Below are 25,315 nucleotides of genomic sequence, written 5' to 3'. Positions count from 1 at the left end.
GACTGGAGGATGATCCTCTTCCAATCTCACTCACAAGGCATGTTGGTGGCCATGAGGTTCTCCCTGTGGCTGGAGCCATCAGTTCCCTGCCATGTAGGCCTCTCCATAGGGCAGTTCACAACATGGCAGCTAGCCTTCTTCAAAGTAAGTGAAAGTGGGCAATCCAATACAAAAGCCACAGTTTTTGTAACCTAATCTTAGCACTGAAAAGCCATAATTTTTCTCCAACTTTTTGTTAGAAGGAAGCCACTAATCTCCTTCATATTCAAGTGAAGGGGATTTTGCAGGGTCTGAATACCAGGAATACATGATCATAGGGGGTCACCTTTACAGCTGCCTGCCACACTATTTTATCTTTTTTCTCCCCCAAGATTAGTTCTCAGACCAGGGATCAAACCCAAGTCCCCTGCAGTGGAAGCATGGAGTCCTTACCACTGGACCACCAGAGAAGTCCCACATACCATTTTGTCTTAAGGTGGATTATCCTGGCATTTTCTTCTAAAGCTAAAGCCCTCTGACATCACAGTTGTTGTTAAATCACCATGTCTTCAGAGATCCAGAATTCAAAGGGTTTGCAATAAGCGCTAGTCCTTCATTTTAGATGGTGAGCCTCCTTCCACAAAGAAAAAATAGTAAATTGTGTAGAACACAATCAACAATAGAGGCTCCCTTGGTTTCTATTTTAATATAAAAGCAGAAATTTAAAAAAAACTTTTTTTGGCCTAGTCTCATGGCTTTTAGGATCTAAGTTCCTTAGGATCTCAGTTCCTCGACCAGGAATTGAACCCAGGCCATGGCAGAGAAAGCCCGGAATTCTAACCATTAGGCTACCGGGGAACTCCCAAGAAATCAAATTTTAATGATGAACTCTCAAACACTGCAGACGTGGATGTAAAATGGCACAGTCACTCTGGGGAAGAGTTTGACAGTTACCTTAAAAAAAAAAAATTAAAAAATTTAAATTTATTATATCACCCAACATTCCATTACTAGGCATCTGCTCAAGAGAAGTAAAAACATATGTCCACAAGAAGACATATGCTTACAATTGTTCATAGTAGCATCATTTATAATAGCCCCAAACTTGAATCAAAATGTCCACCAACTGGTGAGTAGATACACAAAATGTGGTACAGTCATCCTTCAGTATCCTCAGGAGATTGGTTCCAGGAACCATATGGGTATCAAAACCCAAGCATGCTCAAGTCCCCTATATAAAATGGTGTGGTATTTGCATATAACCTATAATATAGACTTCTGATTTTAAATCACCTCTTGATTACTTGTAATACCTAATACAACGTGAATGTTAAGGCAATAGTTGCCGGAGTTGGCCAATTCAAGTTTTGCTTTTTGGAACTTTCAGGCGTTAAAAAAAATTTTTTTTTTCTGGTTGGAGGGGGGATTCCCTAGCAATCCAATGGTAAGGGCTTGGCCCTTTCACTGCCAGGGCCTGGTCAGGGAACTAAGATCCCACAAGCCACATGGCACAGCCAAAAAGACAAAACAAAACCTGTAAAAAAAAAAAAAATTTCTTTCAATCCATGGTTGGTTGAATCCAAGGATGCATGGATCCCGTGGATATGCAGGGCCAACTGTATATCCATATAATGGAATACGACTCAGTGATAATAAAGAATAAAAACGCTGACATGCTATGACATAGCTAAGCCTCAAAAACATTGTCAAGTGAAAGAAGGCAAAAAACACTTTCTGTAAAATTCCCTTTATATGAAATGTACACAGTAAATAAAGACAGAAAGTAGATTAGTGGCTGCTTGTGCTGAGAATGGGAACCAGGAGTACCCCGGGGAGATAGAAATGCTCCAAAATTAACTGTGACGGTGGTATAACTGTGTAAATTACTGAGAATCACTGAATTGTCGAATTTCATAGTATATAAATCACACTTCAATAAAAGCATTAAAATATAGTTTCAATAATAATAGAAGAAAACCTGAGCTTTCTCGGCATAAATGAAATCAAGTTCAGCTACCTCAGCTTCAGGTCTTCTTATTCCGCTTTTTATTTTGCTCCCACATGTCTGGAATTTGGTCCTAACATTGAATTTTGGGAGCTTGGTCTCAGATATGGCTAACTGTCAAATCATTAAACCAGAGAAAGTTGACTGTATTTTAATTATGGTCTCTCCCCCTCCCCCACAATCTGGCTTTTTAGTCTGTTTCCTTTGGCTTAATTTTTAAAGGATTTTGCAACTGTTGGTTTAAAAGAATGCTCTTTCCTCTCTCAACCTCCTTTTTATCTCAGATGGAAGATAAAATTGATATCCCACTTTTCACGTTTGCAGAATAGGATAACCACTTTTGCCCCACCTACGAGATTAATTTCAATTTGGCTACTGGAAGTTCATGGCTTAATCATTTTCTAAATTTTTAAAAATATCTTTACCTTTATCTGACAATTCTGGAAGACTGGGGTAAACTTTCGTGTTTCTTCCCTACCATTTCCTGAAGTAATTTCAGTTCTTAAAAAACTGAAAAGCTTTTAGTCACTCTCCCCTAAAAGTTATCTGCTTCCAGTTTAATTGAAACACATTAAAAAACATCAAATAAATAAATAAATAAATAAACAAAAAGAAAGAAAAGAAACAGGGACTATTGTGCTGGCTACCAGGCTAAGTTAAAGTAAAACTTCTAAAGGGGCCAAGGTCTAAAGTTCGCACATTCTTGTGAGGTCTGTTCTGTCTACACCGAAGGAGACCCCATTATCCATAGCTCTACCAATCATGTACAATTTCCTTTTGAGTCTCATGAATGAGGAAAAAGAAGTTCAAGTGAGGGAAACTGGGTTCAAATGAAGGTCAGATACCCAAGAGAGTTTTCTGGTTAGTGTTGCTGGGGTTGAAAAAGTGGGGAAAAGGTAACCAGATGTGGGTGTCCCCGGGAGGTTGTTCGATTCCAACCGTGTAGGTCTTGGCAAGGAAAGACAGGACGGCCTGTCTTTGACACCTGGCTGACACAGTGAGAGCCTACCGTGTGTGAGGTGCCGGGGATACAAAGAAAACTATGGCATGCTTGTGTTCAAGCTGATTTATATGTAGCAAGACAGTCTCGTCCTAAAGACACTCGCAGTCCATTTTCGAAGTTGCATCAGGTGGGGCCAAACACGGATTTTCCTAGCAGTCTAAGAACGTTGAAGGCTTGAGGGGGGCGGGGCAGAAACGCTTCGCTTCGGTCTTCTACACTAGGCCCGCCCTTCAGGCGAAGACAGACACGCCCTCTCCGAAGGGCAGACCCGCCTCGAGGAGGGCGGATCCGGGTAGGGCCGGCGGTCGGGGCCTCACCCGACCCCCGCGAACGCGACCCAGCGCGGCGCCCGCTCCTCACGTGTCCCTCCCGGCCCCGGGGCCGCCTCACGTTCTGCTTCCGCCCGACCCTTCCGACTTCCGGTAAAGAGTCCCCACTCCATACCTCCGCGCCCACCCGGCATCGCCACGCGGCACCTCTGTGCCCGACCCCCGATGCGCCCGACGGCCGCAGCTCCTCGGGGCCCCGCGGTGGCTATCGAGCCTCGTCGCTTCGCTGCGGCCAGGTGGCCTGGGCGGCGCTCGCTCCCGCGGCCGGCGCGGCGGGGCGGCGGCGGCGGGGCTCCGGGACCGTATCCATCCGCCGCCCCTCCCCCGCCCGGCCCCGGCCCCCCTCCCTCCGGGCAGCGCTCGCCTCCCTCCTCCTCAGACTGTTTTGGTAGCAACGGCGGCGCGGCCCGGCCCGGCTCCCGGCGACTTCTCGGTTTCGGCGGGCCTCCCCGCCCGTTCGTCGTCCTTCTTCTCCCCCTCGCTGGCCCGGGCGCCCCCCCGGCCGCGCCAACCCGCGCCTCCCCGCTCGGCGCCCGCGCGTCCCCGCCGCGCTCCGGCGTCTCCTCGGCGCGCCCGGCTCCCGGCTGTCCCCACCCGGCGTGCGGGCCGGTGTATGGGCCCCTCACCATGTCGCTGAAGCCTCAGCAGCAACAGCAGCAGCAGCAGCCGCCAATGCCCGCGGCCGCCAATGCCCGCAAGCCTGGCGGCGGCGGCGGCGGCCTTCTCACGTCGCCGGCCGCCGCGCCGTCCTCAGTCTCGTCGTCCTCGGCCGCGGCTTCCTCCTCCTCCTCCTCAGTGGCGGCGGCTAGCGCAGGCGGCGGGCGGCCGGGCCTGGGCAGGTGGGTGTCGCGCCTCAGCCGCCTCGGCTCGGGGCCTGGACGAGCTCGGGCCTGACGTCCCCTCCCCCGCGGCCCGCACCGCGGTCCCCGCCCCGTGACCGGCGGGACTAGGGGCCTGCAGTGGGGGTGGGGCTCCCGTCTAGAGCCTGGGGGGGTGGGTCGGGTGAGTGGGCGCCGCGGGATCCCTCTGGGAATGGCGATGTCTCTTGCAGCATCCCCACCCCCCTCCGCCAAACGGTCAAGATGGAAGGACTGGGCAGCCTCCCCCTCTCCATTTAAGTGTTTGGGAGGGGTTCACAGGTCTCGGCGATTGTCAGCCCTTGATCACCTTCTTTAAGGCTCCTCCGCCCCCAACGGGGGGATGCCTGGGGACAGCTTCCATCCCCTTTAAATGTTAACATGGAAGGGTCTTTAGGTTATCTGCCGAAACTTGCCAACTCCCCCGTTTGGGAATAACGAGGGAGGGGGAAAGTTAGGGCAGCATCGTCCCCCCCCCCCAAGCCCCCTGCCTGTTAAAGGGGCAGCCGCGGGCTTATCTGGAATATCATTAGGGTCTGTCCAGTCTTCTCATCCACCCGCTTCCCTGCCCAGGGAGAGATCGAAGGACCGGGTTGAGGTGAGTGGACAGGGAACCTCCTCACCCCTCCCCATTTAAGTCTAAGGCGGCGGCCCGGGGCTCCAGAGCTGCTCTGAAATTGTGGGGCTCAGTGCAGTCTCCCGCAGCGTCCCGTCCTCCCCCACCTAAGGAAGCGGTGGGGAGTGTCCGGCCCCCTCCAGGCCTCCCTCCTTCCCCCGCAAGGCCTCTCCCGCGCGGGTGGTGGCTGAGCCGCATTGCTGTTCTGAGGCCGCGAAGAAGGCCCCTTTGAATAGTGGTGGGCGAGGGCTGGACTGAGGACCGAGGGGGTGGTGGTGGTGGCGGCGGCAGGGCGCGGGCACGCTGTGTATTTTTCCTCAACCCTTGCCCCAATTTATAAATTTCAAGAGGAGAGCAATCGCAGCAGGAGATACGGTGGGGTTCCGGAAGGCAGAAATGCGGGTGTTTACTTGCTTGGTTTTCCCCACTCCCCACCATGACCCAGGTTTGTGGTACAGACTGAGGGCTCAGCGTTGTCTCAGTGACGTGGGTCTGGCTCTGGAGGGGGTGTGTGTGTATGTGGGGGGGTTGTCAGTTCGTATTTCACGAACTACGAAAATGCTTAGTGTTCAAACGGAGTAGCAAATGTCAATAGACTCCATTCCATTGTGGCCAGTGTCCTTAATTTGGGGAGTGCCGCCAGAGCTCACCAAGGGCACGCAAGTCCATTTCCCCGTGCCCCATCCATGTTGCCGGCACTGCCATGCTTCCCTTAGGCCTAGGCGGGGTTGGCAGGCTCGGATAAGGGCCCTCCTTAGATCTCCTGGCTTTAGAAGGTGAGATAAGGGGATTTTTTCATGCAGAGTTTTCTTTTTGAAAAAAGGTTTTTAGCAGTCGATTTCCAAACAATTTTCATTTGTGGCAGAAGTTATCCATCAAGATGATTCGGAGTTGATTTTTTAAGGAATTCTGCCTCCATGGCGGGGCAATCGGGAACATTGATTGACTTGCTTTCTACCCTACCCACCACCCGTCCTCCCAGTTTCTCCTTTGAAGCATCTACAGATGCTTCCTGTCAAAACTAGTTCAGAAAAGTGGGGGGGAATGCTTATTTTCCCAGTTCTGTCCGTGTAGGGTTCTGTAACTTCAGTTCCCCATTTTCCGTGGCATCAATAGAGAGAAAAAAAAAAAGGAAAAAATTTAAACATAATTTTTATAAAAAAGGGTGCACTGTTTTTTCCTTCTTGGGATCAGATAGGAATCTGGGGATTTCCCTGGTGGTCCAGTGGTTAAGACTTAACCTTCCAGTGCAGGGGGTGCAGGCTCCATCCCTGGTTGGGGAGCTAAGATCCCACATGCCTTGGGGCCAAAAAAACCAAAACATAAAACAGAAGCAATGTTGTAACCAATTCAATAAAGACTTTAAAAATGATCCACATCAAAAATCTTAAAAAAAAAAAGGAATCTGGCAGATGTATTCAACTTGTTCAAATAATTAAAAATTAAAACTTAGTTTGCATATGCTTTCTTAGGCTTAAAAATTATAACTGTTTGTTCAAGAGTGGCTTGAGTGATCAAAACTATTTGGAATGTTTTCCTACCACAGATCGTTTTTTGTTCCTTGAGACTTTATAAACATTTAAGATTTAGAATCTTGTTTTAAGTTTTTTTATTTGAGGCATGAATAGTAGCCCTTATTTTTCGTTGATAAATGTGTGATGTTTCATTTAATGAGTTGAATTCATATAGTGTGAAATTTTGTTCCTTTACATGTTTAATGTCCTTGTAGAATTCCTTTCAAATTTGAATCACTGTTACTCATGTCTTTGTAAACTAATAACAGTTTCTAAAGTTTCTTCAGTTACACTTGGGTGTATCAGCAGTTAATGTGTTTCTGGGACCAAAGGTGAATTTTAAAAAAAAAATGCAGCCTTGGGTTTGATATGTTTAGAGACAATAAAATATTCTTGAAAGTCTAGAAATTCACGTCTGCTTTAAATAGTACTACATTTCATCATATTTGACCTTTTTTTCTGTTGTAAATAGTGGATTTTCGTGGCTTTCAAAAATTCTTTGTCATATGTTTTAAAGGTGGCTGTTTTCTCTTAGAAAGTTTGGTTATAATTTTACCTTAATCCAATTCTTATTTTTGCCACTTTGATTTTTATATAGTTTTAGTAATTGTATATGTTATTTTGTATTCAGCTCTTTTCTTCTTTAACACCACATTATGAATTTTCTTAAATTTTTCTTAACCATTCTGTTGTGGGGATTTGGTCTTCCACATTTTTTGCTATTGTAGATAGTGGTGCAGTAAGCATCTTTTTATTAACAGCTTTTTCTCTTGGTCTAAGTATTTTCTTAGAGAAGGTTCCCAGGAGTGGTTTTACTGGGTCAAAGGGCTTCAAGATTTTATGCTTGGTAGTGCCATAATTCTCTTCAGAAGACTTGTGTGTTCAAGAGGTGGCTCTTTTATAGAATGGTTTCTTTGTAGGTTGTTGAACTTTGGGGGATTTTCAAGGGAAAAGTTGGATTTACTGTCAAGTGCATACACAATTTAGTGCTTTTGTTATCTGTTTATCTTGGAATTCAGTGTCTCTGAGGATTTAATAATGCATGTGAAAATGTCTTGAAAATTGTTAATACTCATGAGGACACATGGTATAACTATTGGGCTGATGATTCTCATTAGAGGAATGACAGTCTTGAGGACCTTATTCTAAAACTTTCGTATTTTTTGGTTAACCTTCCTCATTCATCTCAAAGTATTTTTTAATCAGCTGCTAGTTTATGATTGAAATATTTTTGGTAACTTTTTTTAAATTTCATAATACTTTTGGGAATTATCACTAGTTAAACCTTATCTCTTTCTGTTCCACATTCCCTTCCCCAGTTTTAAAAAAGAAATGTGTGTGTGTGTATGTACATAGATATAGATATGAGTTTACAGTCCTATTACTGTATTCCAGACTCTAAAAAACGGGCTTCCACGTTGGCTCAGTAGGTAAAGAATCTGCTTGCAATGCTAGGAGACAGGAGACAGTGGATTTGATCCCTGAGTTGGAAAGATCCCCTGAAGGAGGAAATGGCAACCCTCTTCAGTATTCTTGCCTGGGAAATCCCATGGACAGTGGAGTCTGGCGGGCTACAATCCATGGGGTCACAAAGAGTCGAACATGGCCGAGCACTTACACGTTATTAGAATTTCTTTGGATACAGGATTAAGTGTAAGTGAAAATTTTCAGTAATTTTCAGTTTAGGACCTGCTTACTGCTGCTTTCTCTTAAGGCATTGTGATTTAGAAATTATGCTGCAGTTCATTGTAATTATTTATCATGTTTCCTTTTAAATATTGGTGAGATTTTCATGTCTTTAAATTTCTTATATAAGAGCCTAAAGAAAACTGCATTCATTCAATACATAGATTCATTGAAAATCTGTGTACAGTAGAGATGTAGGTGCTTGGGATATTTATAAAAGAAAAGATAGCTCTCTGCCATTGTTTACTTCTTTGAGTCGCTAAGTCGTGTCCAACTCTTGCGACCCCATAGCCTGTAGCCAGACTCCTGTCCGTGGGGTTTCCAAGCCTGGAAAACTGGAATGGGTTGCCATTTCCTTCTCCAGAGAGTATTCCCCACCTAGGGATCGTACCCTTGTCTTCATCTCTTGCACTGGTAGGCAGCTTCTTTACCACTGAGCCACCTAGGAAACCCTTTTACATTCTGATGTGGCATATTAAGGGAGTGTGGGGGAAGAGAACGGGTTGCAATTTTAAATGGATCAGGGGAGGCCTTGTTGAAGAGATAACGTTTAAACAAAGTTTTGAAGGTGTGGTAGTTAGCCATTTGCTTTTAATCAAGATTAACTAATCATATGGCCCCAATTATAGTTTATAAGGTTTAAACTGCATCATCCTTTGCTAATTCATTCTTTTATGGGGATATTGATGGTAGTCAAATTTGAAATTAATCCAGAGATAATATAGATGGCTGTTAAATGAGGTACGTTTTTGTTTTTTAGTTGGCTTTTTAATTTTACCTTATCAGTTTAATTTTCATTTTAAATATCTAGAGAAAAATACACTTAAAATTTTTTTTATTGATAGTATCACTGACTCAATGTATATGAATTTGAGCAAACTGCAGGAGATAGTAGAGGACAGAGCTGCAGTCCATGGGGTCGCTAAGAGTGGGACATGATTGAGTGACTGAACAATAGCAAGTTGATTTACAGTGTTGTGTTAGTTTCAGGAGTACAAATACACTTTTTAAGATTTGGCAAAAACCTACAACAAATGGGTTATCTTTGACAAAGGTAAAAGTAAGACTATAGTTGCTTACACATTTTGCATTCTGAAAAGTCAACACAGTGCATGCTATCGGTCACGGTGCTTCTCTTTTGGTTAAATGTAAATTTGTATTTTCTCTGTTTCTCTAATTAGAGAGACAGTTATACTTTTACACAGGGGATGTTAACTCATATCATAGCTATTTAATAGACATATGTTTCAACTTAAGGGAGTTTTTTTTTTCTAAGTTGTTACAGCTGTGTTAGCACTTATTTTCATCATTGCAGAGTGTGCTTTTATACCTTGAAAAGGATTTTTAAGCTTTCATAAAATTTTTTCCCCTAGAATTGTAATTTTCTATTTTGATGAGATAGTAATAGTATTTTGATACCATATTAAAGGTTTAAGCCTAAAGAAAACCCTGTCTTTGTATCTATTTTAAATGATTGTGACTTTGATGGAGATACAGTTTATTAACAGGTCTACCTGCTACTGTATCTTTTTAATTGAAAGTACTTGCTTTTTTTTTTTAATATATCTGGGTCATCTATGACTGTTAACCATACCATTTTAAGAGGTCCAGACAGTGATCTTTTAAGGAAGACTGTCATTAAGAGTAGATTGCACGTTCCTCTTGAAGTCTTTTTGCCTCCTAAGATGTTAGACTTCAAAAATAAGGATATATTCATCAGAAAATTTACTCATCAGTGAACATGAAGCTGGTATCAAGCTTTTGAAAGGTTGTAGCACCTAAGTCTAGAATTTGTAATGTAGACATTTTTGATACCATAATCTTTGCTGACATTATTTATGATTAGAAATACGTTGAGCTGTATCTTAATTATTTTTATGTATCCTTAAAGTATAATTTTCTACTAAAAATTTTTCTTATATATATATTGCACACACACATATTGCTTTAGGGCATTCAAACATGCAGAATGTGGTCCGCACTGCTTACAGTATAGATGAGAGATGTACTTAAACCATTGTCCAAATCAGATTTTCTCTTGAAATTGAGAAAGTCCTTGTGTATTTCCTCATTTGTATTTGAAAGTTCTATTGTTTATAAGTTGAAAAACTGTGTTTTTAAAAAAGTGCATTTTAAACATTTAATTGTAGAAGAGTACAGAGGATTTTTTTAAAAAGTCCAAATTCATTTATTTAGCATTAAAAAAAAATTTTTAAACACTATTTATTTATTTAGTTGGCTGTGCCAGGTCTTAGTTGCAATATATGGGATCTAGTTCCTTGACCAGATATTGAACCCAGGCCCCCTGCATTGGAAGCATGGAGTCTTAGCCACTGGACCCCAGGGAATCCCCCCAAATTCCCTTAAATTAAAATCTCTCACAATCTTTTCTTTGAGATAACCACTGTTAGAAATTTGGTGTATGTCTTTTCAGACTTTGTGAAAACTGTTTTGGAATCAAGAGTATATATTGTCTTTGTCAATATTTTTTTCCCTAAAACAAGATTTTAGAGCATAACAAAATAACAGAGTATCTTGTCTTAGAAGGGAAGAAATTTTAACCTTTGAGAGGTTAGGGCACTTGCCCAGAGCAAAAAATTTGTAGAATTTTGTTACATCTCCTTCATTTTCAATAAGTGCTGCTGCTGCTGCTAAATCACTTCAGTCGTGTCCGACTCTGTGTGACCCCATAGATGGCAGCCCACCAGGCTCCACCGTCCCTGGGATTCTCCAGGCAAGAACACTGGAGTGGCTTGCCATTTCCTTCTCCAATGCATGAAAGTGAAAAGTGAAAGGGAAGTCGCTAGTCGTGTCCGAATCTTAGCGACCCCATGGACTGCAGCCTACCAGGCTCCTCCATCCATGGATTTTCCAGGCAAGAGTACTGGAGTGGGGTGCCATCGCCTTCTCCGTTAATAAGTGCAGACAGAGACATAAACAAGATCATGCTGCCTCTCAGGATATGTTTTGTAACCTCGATCTTGGCTCGATGAAATAGAAGGTCTGTTTGCTCATCTTTTTAAAAAAATACGTGATTCTGTATATATGTGGTGTAAAATCTGCTTAAATGTTAAATCCTTTGTTTTGTTATTTTTAGTAGTATAGTATTGTTACAAATCTGGGTTGTTGATGAAAATTTACCACAACTGTTAATCTTAGGCTTTATTTGCTTAAAATTATTTGCAGTTGTATTCATGTGAAAATTTGAAATTCCTTTTAATTTAAAATAATTCTTACGTAGTTTACTTATACTTTAAGCCTTGAAGTTGAGTCAAGTTGCTATAAAATATCAGTTGCATGCCATGATTAGTAGTTAGCAGCATTTAGGGAACTGGATAAAATGGCATGCTATATTGGACTCTTTGTAATTCTCATCAGTTTTGTGGTGCATGGCTTATTTTTACTGAGTTTCAGAACTTCAGAATGTTGTCCTCTTGAAAGTGTTACCTTGAGAGAAAGACTATCTACAAGTGTTGTCAATGTCAAATTTTTTGATTGCCACTTTGTTCATATTGCCTTTTATAAGTCGTATGTTAAAAAATATTCTTAGAGGTAATCTTTGTAAATAATCTAGAGTAATCCTGATTATAGTCTTAGTTTTTAAAAAAGAAAAGTCTTGTTTTGAATTAAATTGTACATTCTTCTTTTGGAGCTCATAAACATTTTTTGTGGACCTTGGGTAGTAACTATTTTCATTCCAAAACACACTTGAAAATAAGGTAGAGAAAAGACTTAAGGTCTTTATGTTGAACCTTGTGCCGATTACAGAAAGGGGAGCACTTCAGGGCGTCTTCTCACTTCATACATGGTTCTGCTTTGCTTGTTCTTTTTATATATATATTTACGTGTATGTGTGTATAGTTTTGTTTATTTTTGGCTGTGCTGGGTCTTCATTGCTAAACACAGGCTTTCTCTAGTTGTGGCCAGCAGGGGCTGCTCGCTAGTTACTGTGCAAGGGTTTCTCATTGCAGTGGCTTCTGCAGAGCACTGGCTGTAGAGCTCTCAGGCTCAGTAGTTGTGGCACGTGGGTATATATGTCCTGCAGCATGTGGAATCTTCCAAACTAGGAGTTGAACCTGTTTCCCCTGCATTGGCACGTGGATTCTTAACCACTGGCCCATTAGCCAAGTCCCTTAGCTTGCTTTTTTGATTTACAGATTGCCAGCAAGTAAAATGTTTTAGGGGCAAACATTGGTAGCAATGAGAAGTAATAATAGTATGATAGGAAGTTAAGAGATGGGAAAATAATAAAAAAAACAGACACAAGACCTCAAAAGTTTATTACCATCATGGGTGTTTTGACTATAAATTGGTAACTCCATACTTTTGTACACCCCAGAGGCATTACTATTTTATGGCATAATGTAGTTAATTGATGTGCTCCTAATGGTGACTCATAAGACAAGGTTAAATTGTTTTTCATCTTTGAAAGGAGTATTTCAAACTGTAGGTGATGAACACTTAGTAAGTTGTAAGATCACTTTAGTGGGTCATGACAGGCCTTTTAGAAACATTTTTTTAAAGTGCAGTGCACTATAGTATCTTATTCTAAGGGTGAGAATTGTTTTAAGGAACTTATTTCAATTACTGTATATATACTGTGTTACAATTTAAACTGTAATTTTTCATTAGTGTAGTCAAAGTCACTGATTTAGAGGCACTGAGATACAGTAAAAGGATTGAGAAAGGGTTTTGCCGTTAATATATACACTAAAGTTGCCAGATTTAGCAGTTAAACTTGCATTTTTATTTTTTAAAAAACAGTTGATTTACAATGTTGTGTTAGTTTGAGGTGTACAGCAAACTGATTCAGGCATGTGTATTCTTTTTCAGATTTTTTTCCCCTCATAGATTATTATAGAATATTGAGAATAGTCCTCTGTGCTGTACAGTAGGCCCTTGTTGGTTATCTAGTTTATATATAATGGTGTGTGTGTGTCAGTCCCAAACTTCTAGTTTATACCCCCCCAACTGGAATTTCTGATAAACAACCACTAATTTTTTTGTATAAATAGATCGAAAATTGCATGGAACAAAATTATTTATTACCTGAAATCCAAATTTAACTGTGTATCTTTTATCTGATAACCCTAATCTGGACTAGAATTGGAGTTCATCCCCTCGTGACTAAAATTGAAGTTCTGAAGACCGCAACTTCATTTTGTTCATGATTGTGTAGTAGTCTTCTGAACCATGATTGACACTTAAGTGGTCAGATGGTTGAGTGACCGAATCGGCAAGTTACTCTCAGGCTGTTTCTGTACTTATTAAAGTGGGAAAGAATACCTTCCTTAAAAAGTGAGATTCTGCATTTTATATATTAAGCTTGTCAGTATTTTATGCTTTTTGGGTCACTCCCATGCATTTGTGGGATTTTTATTTCTGTGACCAGGAGTCAAACCTGGGTCCTTGGCAGTGAAAGCATAAAGCCCTAACCATTAATAAGCCAGGTAATTCCCTCAGTATTTTAGAATTACACAGATTTGGAGTTGGAAGTGACTCTGGTGAGTTTTTAGTTTTCATTCTCTTTACTGTTGAAGAAATTAAGGCCACAGACATTATTTGCGAATATTCTCTCATCATTGGCTGCATAACTGACTGTAGAATCTTTTTCCCTCTTCTCTGTATTAATAATATGTTTCTTAAGAATTGTTTTCAAAATTTGATACTAATTTAGTATTCTAAGGAGAAATCTACCTATCTAGAAAAAGTTTCTGTATGTGTTCCAATTAGACTTTGCTATTTTTTGTTTTCTGACATATAAGTGGCAAAGTGTCTCTTTAGTCCTTTTAACTTAGGAACTGGAATCCAAAGTGAAGTTCCTCTGTTTCCACCGGGCATGCTTTTCCTTTCTTGATCCTTAATCTGGCTGGCAAATAGGTTTCACTTTGTCTGTTAATTGTGATTGATAGGTGTATTGTTTGGAGGATTCTGAGATTTCATTTGGCTTTAGAGAAGAGATGTAGATAGACAAAGGGGGTGGATTGAGTCTTTTTATCATGGTCACCAGAGGGTATTTGCTGACTGTAGCTTAGTAAACTTCCTAATTGGTTACTTCATGGCCAGATACTTCCCACATACTCCACAGCCATGAGAAATCTCTGTCACCACCTCAAAAAAAAAAAAAAAAAACCCTCTCCTAAACATCTTTAATTGTGTACTGTTTCTGTTAAGAAACTTTTAATGGCTCTCATTTCTAGCTGAATCAAATCCAGACTGTTAATGAATAATATGTTAGTCAAGTCCCTCCACAGATTGGGGATACTGTATTCTCTAGAATAAATCAAGTTGTGTCAGTCTAGTTATCTTGTCCTCCTAAGCATAGGTTTTTGAAGGCTTAGCCCAGATTCTCTTTTGCATGGTGTTTCACCATATTTGCCCTAGGAAAATGGGATTCTTCCTGTGCCCCTGTAGCTTTTGACAAGTTTCGTTCCTGTGGTATTCAGTGTATGGTGTCTTTTTATTGTTATTTATTTGGCTGCATCAAGTCTTAGTTGTGGCACTTGTGCTCCAGAGTATGTGGGCTCAGTATTTGTGGCTTGAAGGCTTCATAATGTTCCATGGCATTATGTTCCCCTACCAGAGGTGGAACCCATAACCCTTGCATTTCAAGGCAGATTCTTAACGACTGGACTACCAGGGACATACCATATACAGTGTCTTGTATTTAAGTGTAGCAGCTCCTCCACTTGGCAGGCTTTCTCCTTAGGATGATCTCTGAAACAGAAGCAGAGCTACACCGCAGAACAAAAGTGGGTTCATCCCACCAATAGAGGGCCTTTTTTTTTTTTTTTTCCATTTTGGGGAGGGGAATGGGTTTATGGTCAGTGACCCTTGTCATTTTAAACTTCTCTGTGTTTATTGTGTTTGAGCTTAGTTTGTTGTTGTTAAAGTTGTCATTTTCAGAGAGAGCAGCAGCAGTGAGGATTGATAGCTCCAGTCAGAAGAAAGCACTTAATTATGATAGAAATGAGAGATTTTAAAAAATAAGTAGTAGGAAATGATAGCTTGGGATGAGACGAATTATTCTGAAGGACAGAGAGCAGAAAGTACCATGCTTATTGAGTCAGTAATAATCAGCTAAAGTTAAAGAGAATTAGTGGATGAAATGGAAAAACTTGGAAGTTTGCAGGGAGTAGTGTTAATTTGGGAGAAGGCTAAAGTAGTTAAAATGCTATTGCTGAAATTTTTGTAGACTTACAGTGATACAGGTTCACAGTTCTGAATAAAGAGTCTAAAGCATTTCTAGTGATAACAGAAAAGATTATTAAGCGATTGTCTTTTGGGAAAAGATGCCAAATAGAATGTTCATATATTGGGTCTTTAAGTGTTTAAATTTTCTCCTGTCCATTTTGGACTTAGGATCACAGGGATATGCAGAAGAAATTTTTAAAATTTCATTGCTCAGTGTGCTGTGGTTTAGCTTAAATTGCTAGACAGTTATTGTAGTAAATTGTGTTTTAATTAGACATACTGAAATACAATTTACAAAAAATAAAGTTCACCCTTTTTAGTGTGGAGAGGAAAATGGCAACCCACTCCAGTATTCTTGCCTGGAGAATCCCATGGATGGAGGAGCCTGGTGGGCTACCTTTCATGGGGTCACAAAGAGTCAGACACGACTGACTGACTGACTCTAACACTTTTTAGTGAATAGTTCTTGAGTTTTGAAAAACATAGTCATAAAACTACCACCACAATCATAGTATCAGCCCATAAAGTTTTCCTTCTTTTCAGTCAGTCCCCTTCCTCCAAACCTGGCAATCACTGATCTATTTCCTAACATTTTGAAAGTGAAAGTCATTCAGTCCTGTCCAACTCTTTGTGACCCCATGGACTATACAGTCCATGGAATTCTCCAGGCCAGAAGACTGGAGTGAGTGTCTTTCCCTTCTCTAGGGGATCTTTCCAACCCAGGGATCGAGCCCAGGTCTCCCGCATTGCGGGTGGATTCTTTGCCAGCTGAGCCACAAAATTTTGTCTTTATACAGCCTTTTATGATTGCCTTCTCTCATGTAACAAAATACTTTGAGATTCATGTTACTGCATGTAACAGTTTCTACCTTGTTGAGTAGTATTCTGTTGTGTGCAAATACAATGGTTGTTGATCAAATGACAGACTTTTAAATTGTTAGCAGTTTTGGCTATTATGAAAAAAGCTGCTGTGAATATGTACAGGTTTTGTGTGGTCATAACAATTTTATTTCTCTTGATTAAATACATAGAAATGGTAAGTTGTATAGCAAATGTTTATTTAATTTTGAAAGTAATTGCAAAACTTCTAAAGTAACTGATTTTTTTTTTAGGATTTTCATTTGTAAAGTTCATTTTTGGCTGTGCTGGGTCTTTATTGCCACACACATGTTTTCTTTAGTTGCAGCAAGTGGGGCTACTCTCTAGTTACAGTGCATGGGCTTCTCATTGCAGTGACTTCTTGTTGCAGAGCACATGCTCTAGACCATGGGCTCAGTAGTTGTGGTGCACGGGCTTAGTTGCCCATGGCATGTGGCATTTTTCTGGACCAGGGATTGAACCAGTGTCCCTTTCATTGGCAGGTGAATTCTTAACCACTGGACCAACAAGATAGTCCTAGTAACTGATTTCTAATTTCTCTAATTTCTTGGCAACGCTTGGTATTGTTGTTCAGTTGCTAAGTTGTGTCTTGACTGTTTGTGACTCCATGGACTGTAGTGCACCAGGCTCCTGAGTCCATGGAATTTCCCAGGCAAAAACTGAAGCAGGTTGCCATTTCCTTCTCTAGAGGATCTTCCTGATCAAGGGATTGAACCCAAGTCTCCTGCATTGGCGGGCAGATTCTTTACTACTGAGTAACCAGGGAAGCCCAACACTTGTTAGGCTGGTTTTTAATTTCAGTTATTCTGGTGGCTATGTAGTGATATTTCATTGTGGTTTGACTCCATTTCCTTATGCCTAATGATATTGAACATCTTTTCATGTGCCATTTGTTTATTATCTTTGGTGACAAGAAACTGTTTGGGATCTAACTTGTTTGAAAGAAGAGGAACTTCTGTATTGCGTTGTCTGCCTTGTGGATTTAGAGCATCCTGAAGACAGGGACAAGTGCTTTGTACTACTGTGTATACACAGTAAGTGGTAGATTATTTATTGACGCTATGAATATTGGTTTCATTATTAAGCAGATGAGTTTACCCTACCAAGGAAAAGTTGTCATCTCAAATGGAACATGGCATCTGTTTTATAGGCAAACCATAACTTTCTGAGTACCTTGTGTTTGCTTGGTTCTGGGGAGTACAGTGGTAAATAAGCTAGACGCGGTCTCTCCCTTCCTGGAGCTTATATACTGTTATTAAGGGAAACAGGGCAGAAAGTTCAAACCTTTGATTCCCCACAATATGTTTGAGTTGCTAATGCTTACTTAATATGCTTCTGCTGCTGCTAAGTTGCTTCAGTCGTGTCCAACTCTCTGCGATCCCATAGATGGCAGCCCACCAGGCTCCCCTGTCCCTGGGATTCTCCAGGCAAGAACACTGGAGTGGATATCTAATAAAATATTGGAAGGAAGTCTTTCAGATGAAGGGAGAAAAGGCTTACTGCTTTTTCAGAAGATTGGCCCTCTTAGTAGCATTCTGGTATGTTGCTAAGGGTCTTATTCCTTTTAATGCTTTTGGGATAGCCACTGATGAGTAACAGAAATCACTATGTTTGGGAAGCCTCCTGGTCTAAGCTTGTGAAAGCCGACTAGGGTCGTAATTGAAAGGGAGAGGAAAATGAGCTTCCTGTTCTGCTGGGGCATATACATACCTTTTATATATATATATAAGGTATGCACTTTTTTTTCCTCATTTGATTATCGCACAATCCTGTTAGATAATCTGTTGGGCCTTCCCATTTTACCTGTGAGGAAGCTAAGGCCCAGAGAAGCTAAGTGACCTGTTTTAACTTAGCTAGAAAGTGGCAGAGACGGAATGACTTAACTATTGTTTACTTTAGGATCTCTGAAAAAGTATATGCAAGTGAGAATAGGAGAAAACTGGTGATGAATTTAAGGAATGTTACAATTAGTTTCTTATTTTAACTGACCAGGAATTGCGTCACTAGCTTCACTGAGTGAAGGAATGTACATAAACAACCTCCTTGGGATGAAAAGTGGAAAAGAAAATGACGAATTTACATTTGTGACAGATAAGGAATTTAGTTGTTCATAATCTGTAAATGTTACATAGGAAGTCTATATATTTTTAACTCAGTCTAAAAGGTTAGAGAATAAATGAGAATTCCTATTTATTATAACGCTTTTTTCCCTCTGTAAAACATGTTAGAAAAAACCAGCATTTGTGAGCCAAATGGAAGCCATTTTTCTGAAGGAAAAAGTCTATAGATATGTGTATATGATGTAAAAACAGTTTGTGGAGTGCTTTCTATTTATATAATGATAGTTAGCATTTGTTTCGTGCCTATTGGGTTTCAGGAACCGTGCCAAGTGCATTACTTATATATCCTTTAATCCTTAGAACAGCCCAGCCTGTCATGTTGGTAGTACCATATCCACTTTACAGGAAATGGTGGTTCAGATAAATTAAGGAACTTGTCCAGGGTCAAGGGCTAGGAAGTGATAAAGCTGAGATTCTAACCCTATAAGACTTCAGAGCTTTTGCTTTTAATAACTGTGCCCCACTCCTTCTAGTTCAGCTCTATGATAAAATAAAAGCAGATAAAAATCAATGAAGAAAGCAATTTATTCATTATTAGCCATAAAATGGCTTCAATTAAGCATGCCTCAGTCCTAGCAGTTCTCTTAATAAATGAATCTGATAAGCTCAAGATTTTTATTTTAAAATTTGAAAGCAGTGTTATAAATGGTGGTGCTTTCTGCATCTGCCTATTTTGTAATTGATAGTTGTTATCCATAATTAATTTGAACTCAGTAGTACTGTACTCTTGTGGGTTAAGAAGGCATTTTTGACTTGATCTAAGAATTCCAATACCACTTATGTTTCTGTAGGAGAATTAGAGTGCTAGGACCAATTTCTCTACTCTGTCTTAGTCAAACTGGATACTGCATAGCCCTGAGGCTAGAAGGACACACTGAGTGAAACTTCAGCAGCACATATTAGTCCTTCAGAAAGAAGGGATTGAATAGTTGAAGAAATGATTCCTCTGTTCCGTGGCTTTTAGAGAAGTTTCTGGCTATGGTACAGTTATTTCTGTGGGCCAGATAATCATTTTAGCTATCATATATTTTATTTGTGTTGTAGCACATTAATTTTTCACACCTGTTTAACCTAGCCTTCCTTTTGCTATTAGATTTAAACTCTATTTTTGTTGGGCCAACCGTCTGTTCAAAAATCATCCTATTCCCAAGCCTGAGGTCCTCTTCACTCTCAAAACTTGCCATAATCTAACCCAGGGGTTGGCAGACATCTGTAAAAAGGCAAATAATAAATATTTTGGGCCTACAGGCCTCAAACCATCTTTTTCGCATATTCTTTTTTTTTTTTTTTTTAACGTTTTTAAATGTAAAAAGCATTCTTAGCTCTGGGCCATGTAAAAACAGACCACAGAACCATGGACATTTGCCAATCCCATTTTATCTTTCTGTCATGTTTTTCATTAACTCTTCAGAACATGCTGCTGCTACTAAGTCGCTTCAGTCGTGTCCAACTCTGTGTGACCCCATAGATGGCAGCCCACCAGGCTCCGCCATCCCTGGGATTCTCCAGGCAAGAACACTGGAGTGGGTTGCCATTTCCTTCTCCAGTGCATGGAAGTGAAAAGTGAAAGGGAAGTCGCTAGTCGTGTCCGAATCTTAGCGACCCCATGGACTGCAGCCTACCAGGCTCCTCCATCCGTGGGATTTTCCAGGCAAGAGTACTGGAGTAGGGTGCCATCGCCTTCTCCACTTCAGAACATGACCTCCATTTAATCATCATGGTCTCCTTTTCTCATTGCCTCTGCAAGTATCAAGCTCAGCCTCTACTCTCTGCCTGCTCTTCTATCACTATTCTCCTTTTCCACATCTTTATACTTAGCCTCTAAGATCCGGTTCACATGTTCCATGAAACTAATTCTCATTTATTTTATCAACTCCTGCAGAACTTTGCTTGTCCTATATATATTAGCTTTCTTATTTGAAAACATGTTCCATGTTTTACCATAGTAGCTTGCTGTAAACTATAAGAATGAAAAGATTCACATTTCTCCTGAGACTGTTTTCTGGTAAATGCCTAAAGTAACACTGTTTCTTTTCACAAGTCAGTGTTCTGCTCCTCCTCCAAATCTGAATTTTAGAATTGGAAGCTTGCATTTGAGATCATCATGACGCATCCTCTTTGTTTTACACAGGAACAAGAATTTTAAAATGGCTTGTCCAGAGTTGCACACTATTTATTTGGCACCCAAGGTCTTTTCTTACTTAGTGACTTACAGCAGGTTATTTCACTTGTGCTTGAGTTTCTTCCTCTGTGAAATGGGAGTGATGACGATTAAATGAATTACATGTGAAAAATACTTAAGTCAATGCCTGGCATGTGGTAAGTGCTTAGTAATTTTTAGCTGTTACTATTAATGTGTTTGGAAATCAGTAAAAACGACTTGAACAACTGAATGCCGAAACTGCTTGTTAATGGGTTTAGGGTAATACTATTAATATAATAGTAGGAGAAGGCAATGGCACCCCACTCCAGTACTCTTGCCTGGAAAATCCCATGGATGGAGGAGCCTGGTAGGCTGCAGTCCATGAGGTCGCTAAGAGTCGGACACGACTGAGTGACTTCAGTTTCACTTCTCACTTTCATGCATTGGAGAAGGAAATGGCAGGCCACTCCAGTGTTCTTGCCTGGAGAATCCCAGAGATGGGGGAGCCTGGTGGGCTGCCGTCTACAGGGTCTCACAGAGTCGGACACGACTGAAGCAACTTAGCAGCAGCAGCAGCAGACACAGATTAACATTTCATTGAGCTGGTATGCATACTATTGATTACTTCATTAAAAGTTTGAAGCTATCAGACTGGAATAGTTAAACAATGAATGAGCAGCTCTGCTTCCAGGTTACCCAGTGAGTGTAGTTGGGAATGGCAGGCATGTAGGGAGTGTAAACTGGTAGCACTGAGAAGCGAGTGAATGACTGCTTTGGGTGTTCAGTTCAGTCACTCAGCCGTGTCCGACTCTTTGCGACCCCATGAACCGCAGCATGCCAGGCCTCCCTGTCCATCACCAACTCCTGGAGCTTACTCAAAACTCAGGTCCATCGAGTCGGTGATGCCATCCATCCATCTCATCCTCTGTTGTCCTCTTCTCCTCCCACCTTCAATCTTTACCAGCATCAGAGTCTTTTCCAGTGAGTCAGTTCTTTGCATCATATGGCCAAAGTATTGGAGTTTTAGCTTCAGCATCAGTCCTTCCAATGAACATTCAGGACTGATTTCCTTTAGGATGGACTGGTTGGATCTCCTTGCTGTCCACTGGACTCTGAAGAGTCTTCTCCAACACCACAGTTCAAAAGCATCATTTCTTTGGCATTCATCTTTCTTTATAGTCCAGCTCTTAAATCCATACATGACTACTGGGTGAGTAGTGAAGAAAAAACCTTTAAAAAGCAGTGAGGGTTGAGATGGATCTTGAAGAATGATAAGCAATTTCCAGTAAGGCCGTGGAAGAGAAGAGGAAGTTCTAGGCAGGGAAAAGTTTGTGCCAAAGTACAGAGATGCTTATAAACATGATTGTTGGCTGAAAAATTTGGTTCACAGTGTGAAAGAATTGGAGGAGATTAAGTATTAAAGCAGAGAAGGCAATGGCACCCCACTCCAGTACTCTTGCCTGGAAAATCCCATGGACGAAGGAGCCTGGTAGGCTGCAGTCCATGGGGTCGCTAAGTGTCGGACACGACTGAGCGACTTCACTTTGACTTTTCACTTTCATGCATTGGAGAAGGAAATGGCAACCCACTCCAGTATTCTTGCCTGGAGAATCCCAGAGATTGGGGAGCCCCGTGGGCTGCCGTCTGTGGGGTCGCACAGAGTTGGACACAACTGAAGTGACTTAGCAGTAGCAGCAAGTAGTAAAGCATGGAACAGATTTGAAAGTCTTTGTAGTCAGAGAAGAAATGAAGTGAGCTTGAAATAAGTGCTAATTAGAATTTTTTTAATGAGAATTTTTTAAAAGAAAATTTCAACATATATAAAAGGAACAATTTAAGACCCTACAGTTATCAGTGAATGGCTCATTTTGTTTCCCGTTACTCCCTTCCCCGTTATCACTTGTCTTTTGAAAGGGATTAAAGTTGTTCTGAGGCCCCAGGAAAGATAAATGACCAATGGGTAAAACCGTTGGGAGAGAGACTTGAGTTCAGTATAAGGAAGCACTCCTGGTATACGTCAGAGGGAATGGATGCTTTGGAAAGTAGATAACACCTACTCCTGGAGAAGCTCAAAGAAAGGACTGCATTGTCCAATATGGCAGCCACTATCTACATATGGCTATTAACATTAAAGTTTTTTAGTGTGTCCTGCATTTTAAATTTAATTAATTTTCGGCCATACCAGACAGCATGCAGGATCTTGATTCTCCAACCAGGGATCAAACTCATGCTCCCTGCAGTGGAAATGCTGTGCACAGTCTTAACCACTGGACTGCCAGTGTTATGTCCTGCTGTTTACATTTAGAATTAAGTTAATTAAAATGTAAGAAAAATCAGCTTCTCAGTCACACTAGCCTTATTTCAAGTGCTCAGTTGCCATATGTGCCTAGTCGCTATTGGGCAGCATAGATATAGAAGTTTTTTTTTAAATTCATTGTAGAAAGTTCTGTTGGACAGCACTGAACTTGAACCCCCAGGATTCCATTTTATCCAAGATATGTGTAACTTTTGGAGTATCTAGGCCATATCTAATTGTGCATGGCTTTGTGGCCAAGCCTTCCTCTGAGTAAAACTAATATGAGGTAAATAATTGTATTCAGTTCAGTTGCTCAGTCATGTCCGACTCTTCGCGACCCCGTGACCCGCAGCACGCCAGGTCTCCCTATCACCAACTCCCAGAGTTCACCCAAACCCATGTCCATTGTGTTGGTGATGCCATCCAACCATCTTATCCTCTATCGTCCCCTTCTTCTGCCCTCAATCTTTCCCAGCATCAGGCTCTTTTCAAATGAGTCAGCTCTCTGCATTTCTCAGCATCAGTCCTTCCAGTGAGTATTCAGGACTGATTTCCTTTAGGATGGACTGGTTGGATCTCCTTGCAGTCCAAGGGACTCTCAAGAGTCTTCTCCAACACCACAGTTCAAAAACATCAGTTCTTCGGTGCTCAGCTTTCTTTATAGTCCAACTCTCACCCGTACATGACTACTGGAAAAACCATAGCCTTGACTAGATGGACCTTTGTTGGCAAAGTAATGTCTCTGATTTTTATTTATTTGTTTATTTTATCCCAGTCCCCCCATCTCTGCTTTTTAATATACTGTCTAGGTTGGTCATAACTTTCCTTCCAAGGAGCAAGCGTCTTAATTTCATGGCTGCTGTCACCATCTGCAGTGATTTTGGAGCCCAGAAAAATAAAGTCTCTCACTGTTTCCACTGTTTCCCCATCTATTTGCCATGAAGTGATGGGACCAGATGCCATGATCTTTGTTTTCTCAATGTTGAGCTTTAAGCCAACATTTTCACTCTCTTCTTTCACTTTCATCAAGAGGCTTTTTAGTTCTTCGCTTTCTGCCATAAGAGTGGTGTCATCTGTATATCTGAGGTTATTGATATTTCTCCCGGCAATCTTGATTCCAGCTGGTGCTTCCTCCAGCCCAGCGTTTCTCATGTTGTACTCTGCATATAAGTTAAATAACCAGGTTGACAATATACAGCCTTGAAAGTGAAAGTGAAGTCGCTCAGTCGTGTCCGACTCTTGGTGACCCCGTGGACTGTAGCCCACCAAGCTCCTCCGTCCATGGGATTCTCCAGGCAAGAATACTGGAGTGGGTTGCCATTTCCTTCTCCAGGGGACCTTCCTGACCGAGGGACTGAACCCAGGTCTCCTGCATTGCAGGCAGATGCTTTAACCTCTGAGCCACCAGCCTTGACTTACTCCTTTTCCTATTTGGAACCAGTGTTTGTTCCATGTCCAGTTCTAACCGTTGCTTCCTGACCCGCATACAGGTTTCTCAAGAGGCAGGTCAGGTGGTCTGGTATTCCCATCTCTTGAAGAATTTTCCACAATTTATTGTGATCCACACAGTCAAAGGCTTTGGCATAGTCAATAAAGCAGAAATAGATGTTTTTCTGGAACTCTTTTGCTTTTTCCATTATCCAGCGGATGTTGGCTAATTTGATCTCTGATTCCTCTGCCTTTTCTAAGACCAGCTTGAACATCTGGAAGTTCATGGTTCATGTATTGCTGAAGCCTGGCTTGGAGAATTTTGAGCATTACTTTACTAGTGTGTGAGATGAGTGCAGTTGTGTGGTAGTTTGAGCATTCTTTGGCATTACCTTTCTTTGGGATTGGAATGAAAACTGACCTTTTCCAGTCCTGTGGCCACTGCTGAGTTTTCCAAATTTGCTGGCATATTGAGTGCAGCACTTTCACAGCATCATCTTTTAGGATTTGAAATAGCTCGACTGAAATTCCATCACCTCCACTAACTTTGTTCGTAGTGATGCTTCCTAAGGCCCACCTGACTTCTCATTCCAGGTTGTCTGGCTCTAGGTGGGTATGAGTGATCACACCTTCATGATTATCTGGGTTGTGAAGATCTTTTCTGTACAGTTCTTCTGTGTATTCTTGCCACCTCTTCTTAATATCTTCTGCTGCTTTTAGGTTCATACCATTTCTATCCTTTATTGAGCCCATCTTTGCATGAAATGTTCCCTTGGAATCTCTAATTTTCTTGAAGAGATCTCTAGTCTTTCCCATTCTATAATTGTATTAAGTAATAATTATTAAGAGGTTAGTAATGTGCCAGGCATTGTTCTTAAGCCAGGCTGTTTATATGGAATATCATTTTCACAACCTTGTGAGAAGATACTATTTTATAAGACCATACTATTTTTAGCACCATTTTGTAGATTCCGAAGTTAAGATACAAAGAGCTGAAGTCAAAAGGTTAAGCTTACAGAGCTGGAAAGTGATAGGGCCAGAATTTGAACCCAAGCAGTTTGCAGCAAGCTGAAATAAGTTCTTGTGGGAATAGTTCTTGAAGCATTGATCTAGATGATCTCATGGGTGAGTTAATCTGGCAGTTGTTCTATTTGAATTTAGAGTTGCTAGCCTCCTCAGTTTGCTAAAAACAGAGAGAGAGAAAAAGAATAATCTCATAGATACAGAGAGGAGATTGATGATAGTCGTAGGCAAGTGATGGGAGAA

At 41.2% G+C, this 25,315-nt stretch overlaps 1 protein-coding gene across 13 annotated transcripts in view; it reads left to right on the top strand.

Moving 5' to 3' along the window:
• The first annotated feature begins 3,819 nt into the window (after nt 1-3,819).
• The window catches only part of ATXN2 (ataxin 2), a 110,540-nt gene continuing 89,044 nt past the window's right edge, over nt 3,820-25,315 (top strand). For 10 of the 13 annotated variants that reach the window (XM_040250640.1, XM_040250637.1, XM_040250636.1 and 7 more), the window contains exon 1: nt 3,821-4,155. In XM_040250640.1, the coding sequence (XP_040106574.1) occupies nt 3,944-4,155 (212 nt within the window). In that variant the 5' untranslated portion in view covers nt 3,821-3,943. Of the gene's footprint in view, nt 4,156-4,395; nt 5,235-25,315 lie in introns of those variants that run through there. The other 3 variants (XM_040250626.1, XM_040250634.1, XM_040250639.1) reach the window with 2 other exon arrangements.

The sequence above is a fragment of the Oryx dammah genome, unplaced genomic scaffold, assembly GCF_014754425.2.
Source record: "Oryx dammah isolate SB20612 unplaced genomic scaffold, SCBI_Odam_1.1 HiC_scaffold_12, whole genome shotgun sequence".
NCBI lineage: Eukaryota > Metazoa > Chordata > Mammalia > Artiodactyla > Bovidae > Oryx > Oryx dammah.
Note: the sequence above shows the minus strand (reverse complement) of the source record. Positions and strands in the feature narration are given on the sequence as shown.